At 41.7% G+C, this 4,801-nt stretch overlaps 1 protein-coding gene across 1 annotated transcript in view; it reads right to left on the reverse strand.

Moving 5' to 3' along the window:
- Positions 1-2,978: 2,978 nt before the first annotated feature.
- LOC137430287 (uncharacterized) overlaps positions 2,979-4,801 on the reverse strand; it is a 179,154-nt gene continuing 177,331 nt past the window's right edge. Inside the window, exon 2 of the mRNA XM_068121059.2 lies at positions 2,979-3,807. Coding sequence (XP_067977160.2) covers positions 3,790-3,807 — 18 coding nt within the window. The 3' untranslated portion in view covers positions 2,979-3,789. The remainder of the gene's footprint in view (positions 3,808-4,801) is intronic.

Genomic DNA, 4,801 nt, shown 5'->3' on the forward strand with positions numbered 1-4,801 from the left:
TATGTATATACATATACAGTCATGGCCAAAAATATTGGCACCCTTGCAGTTTTTTCAAATAATGCGCCATTTCTTCCAGAAAATTTTTGAAATTAAAAAATCTTTTGGTATCCACATATGTATTTCTTTGGTTTGCAGTGAAATAAAACAAACAAAAAGAAGCTGAAAAAATTACTAAATCTTAGCTTATTCAACACAGAAATCCTAAAATGGCCCGGACAATATTATTGGCACCTTTTAGAAGTTGTTAGAAATAATTAGATTTCAAGCAGGTGATTCTCCTTTACTTTGGAATTGAACTTACAGGTGCTTACAGGTGAGTTGCAGGTGCCTGCAATATAAAAATCACTCTTTCAACCAGTTTGAATGGAGAAAAGGAGTCATTCAGCTGTTTTGTGTCACTGTGTGTACCACAATGAGCATGGAGAAAAGAAAGAAAACCATAGAATTGTCTGAGGAGGTGAGACGCAATCTTCTAGCCAAGCATGGACAATCTCAAGGCTACAAGTCCATCTCCAGAGACCTTGATGTTCCTGTGTCCACCATACGCAATATTATCAGGAGGTTTATCACAAATATCACTGTAGCCAACCTCCCTGGACGTGGCTGCAAGAGAAAATTTGATCGAAGATTGCAGCGAAGGATTGTTCAAATGGTGGAGAAAGCACCTCGATCAACTGCCAAACAGATTCAAGCTGACCTTCAGACACAAGATACGGCAGTTTCAACTCGCACCAGCCGTCGCCAACTCAATGAAAGGGGGTTCCCATGGCAGGAGACCCAGGAGGACCCCACTTCTGAGAGAGATACAAGAAAGCCTCAATGGAGTTTGCCAAAACACACCTGAACAAGCCAAAATCCTTCTGGGAGAATGTCCTGTGGACAGATGAGACCAAATTAGAGCTTTTTGGTAAAGCACATCATCTCTATGTTTACAGAAAACAAAATGAAGCCTTCGAAGAAAAGAACATCTTCCCTACAGTCAAACATGGAGGAGGTTCAGTAATGTTTTGGGGTTGCTGTGCTGCCTCTGGCACCGGGTGCCTTGAATGTGTGCATGGCATCATGAAATCAGGAGATGACCAAGGCATTTTGGAGCGCAATGTTCAACCTAGTGTCAGAAAGCTGGGTCTCTGTCTCAGGTCATGGGTCTTGCAGCAGGACAATGACCCCAAACACACTTCAAAAAGCACTGAGGAAATTGTTTAAGACAAAACGCTTGACTATTCTGAAGTGGCCAATGATTCCCGATAGAAATCCCATTGAACACCTGTGGGTAGATCTGAAAACAGCAGTTGGGAGAAGTAGGCTATGAGCCAGACCCCCCAAATTGACCGGTCGGTACCATACAGATGGAGTAAGGCTCATTGTGATTTTTAGCAAGATATATGTCCCTAGATATGAAAAAAAAGTGATAGCAGTGTATAACTCTCGGCCATCTCTGTGTTATCACCCGAAATATTATTATACGCCCGCTTCGCTTCGCCAAAAAATGTGATATTTGCTAAAATTGGAATAAATATGTTTTTAAGGACCACAGAGTGCCGAGATGGAGATCGAGATCGTATTTGTTCGAGAGATCATGATAAACCTAGAGTGTGGAGCAAGTTTGCATGCATTGTGAAATATAATGTAGCTGATGTTACAAACCTACTTTAGGATACTAGCTAATACCAAAAATTACACTGAGATACCAATAGTAGACGAATAAACCTAAAATGTTCAAAAGCTATGTTTCGTTCCAAAATATCAAAATTAGGGGGTATGGTTGAACATATTTTGAACTTTGCCAAAATATGTGCCCCAAACAACCACCATATTACAAAGTAATGATATATTCCAATGCAGTGGTTCCTTGCGAAGATTTTGAGGGGTCAAATGTTACTCTGGGAGTTTTCATTTTTGAAATATTGACAAAAATGTACAATGTGAATTTTGAACTCGAAGCGATTTCGACCACTTTTTCACTAAATTTAACATGTTTTTTGTCATTATATCAATATTTTGATAAATAACCCCCACAAATGTTCTATATTTCTATTACTATATTAGTTGGCATCCAGTATGCAAATTATTGGCACTCTGTGGTCCTTAAAAACATATTTATTCCAATTTTAGCAAATATCACATTTTTTGGCGAAGCGAAGCGGGCGTATAATAATATTTCGGGTGATAACACAGAGATGGCCGAGAGTTATACACTGCTATCACTTTTTTTTCATATCTAGGGACATATATCTTGCTAAAAATCACAATGAGCCTTTCTCCATCTGTATGGTACCGACCAACCCCCTTGGCTCATAGCCTAAAGGCACCCTTCAAATGTGGGAGAACTGGAGCAGTTTGCACGAGAAGAGTGGGCCAGACTGCCAGTAGAGACGTGGAGGAAGCTCATTCATGGCTATAGTAAGTGCTTCACTGCAGTTAATTTGTCCAAACGCTGTGTGTGCAACAAATATTAAGTCTCGGGTGTCAAAAAATTTTGTCAATGCCATTTCTTTTTCTTTTCTGATTTAAAAGGATATATTAAGTTCTGAATCAAAAACAAAAGTTCTGTAATATTAACAGTGAAATAAAGAATTGTGGAGACCAAATACTTTTGTCAATTTCAATTTATTTTTAAATAAAATTGTGAGTTATTTGAAAAAAGTGCAAGGGTGCCAATATTTTTGGCCACGACTGTATATATATATATATATATATATATGTGTGTGTGTATATATATATATATATTTCCGTTTGAAGTTTGAAAGTGATCACCATAACCCAGGCTGTCCCTAACAAGGCGTTCTGTGCTGTGTGTAGAAACCATTGAGTGCAGCGTGGTGTGGGTGGTTAAACGCTGCAGGAATAACTCGATAGAGCAAGTATTAATCACGTTATATGCACGCAGCAAGCAGGGCCTCAGGAGGAATCATCCCTCGTGACCTTGTGAGCAACATGGAGGAGGAAAGAGGGAGGGAGAAGGATCAAGGAGAAACACTTCATAACATTTAATCATACGGGTACAGCCAGAATGGAAATAAAAACAAAAACGAGGGTTAGCTCTGCAAGACCACTGGTCGTACAGCTACTCGAGTTCAGGGCTAGAGGGAATACATTTCAGATTACCACGTGACAGGGCCCTCTGCAGGGCCTGCCACGTCCACGGCCCCGCCAAGACCCAGGAGGTACGTGGTGCATCTTCGGTCGAGTCCGTGCTGATTGCTCGGTGCTCTGGTATACTCTCGGCTAGACCCCCTTGCGGTTTTCTTTCTTAATTCTTTCCTCATGTGCAAAAACGTCCATTTTCAGTTCCACAGCTTTGGAAGGCTTAAATAGACATCGGAAGACTGTGCAAAGAAAATAATAAAAAACCACAAAAGAAACAAAAGTGGGGAAGGATTCTGAAAGATTTCCGGTGTCGACAAATCCGCTGTACAAATTGACACCGCACACAAAAGCGGACACGACCACCTTTCGTCAACACTTTGTTCGGCTCCTGACTTCATTTGCTTCCGCTTCGCATCGTTCGCGGATTCGTCAATCCGCAGAGTCCGTTTTGTGAGTCGTCACGTGTCACCTGGAAAATGAGCATTTATTTATTTATTTATTTAAAATGCGTCTCTAATGCCGAACCCGCTTTGTGATTTACAGCTTCGACCGAAGGATCCGCCAGAACCACTCGGAGCGTCCCCGCCGTCCCCTTTCACCCGGGGTTCGAAACGGCGACCGGTGCAGAAGTCTCGATCCTCGATCCGGTTTGTACACCTCCTTTCTCCCGTCGTCTGCTCGGTGTACGTCCGACCATCACATGCTCTGCCAGCCCTGAGAAAAAAGAAAAAAAAAGAACAATTTTTTTCAAAAACGACACTCTATGGCCATCCCGACGCGATGGCTGCCACAAAGCATCAGTGAAGGATGCAATTTCTCAGGCTAGAGACCGACGACCCGCTTGGCTGCCTCTTTTTAACACCGTAACACAGGACTTGGATATACGATGTCCCACGGGATGTTCTCAATCACCCGACATTCTGCTTCTCAAGCTCAGCAAGAACCACTTGGTATGCTAAAGAAATTAATAAATCCATTATTCTCACATTTCCTTAGTGCTTGCTGGAATTTTATCACTGCTGCGTAGTGATGATTATAATTGAGTGACTATTGTGATTGAATATACAAAAAAAATACAAAAAAATACAACAACTTAATAAGTAAAGTTGCATTGGCCTGTTAGCATTCCCATCTAATCCATGATTCGTGATGGGACGGAGAATCCAGTTTCACATGCCATGTATCTTGTGTTTGTCCATTCTCTGCTAATGTTCTTGTCATTCATGTAAAAAGTACACTCTGATCTCGACTAATGTCTGTGTCATCCGTGTGATGTATGTATGAGGTCCTTAATGAGCCTTGGATCACAAGTGTAAAAAGACGTTGTTCAACAGAAATTGCAGTCACAAAGCCTTCGATAGGAAACGATATCTTCATTCTGAGACATTAAAGGACCAAATGCACTTTTAGGATGTGAGAGAGTGACAGAGTGAGAGTGAGAGTGAGAGAGAGAGTGAGAGTGAGAGAGAGAGTGAGAGTGAGAGAGTGAGAGAGAGAGAGTGAGAGTGAGAGAGTGAGAGTGACAGAGTGAGAGTGAGAGTGAGAGAGACAGTGTGAGAGAGAGAGTGAGAGTGACAGAGTGAGAGTGAGAGAGAGAGTGAGAGTGAGAGTGAGAAAGAGAGAGAGAGTGAGAGAGAGACAGTGTGAGAGTGAGAGAGAGAGAGAGAGAGAGAGTGAGAGAGAGAGAGAGTGAGAGAGACAGTGTGAG

This window comes from Myxine glutinosa, chromosome 6 (assembly GCF_964187855.1).
Source record: "Myxine glutinosa chromosome 6, kmMyxGlut1.1, whole genome shotgun sequence".
NCBI lineage: Eukaryota > Metazoa > Chordata > Myxini > Myxiniformes > Myxinidae > Myxine > Myxine glutinosa.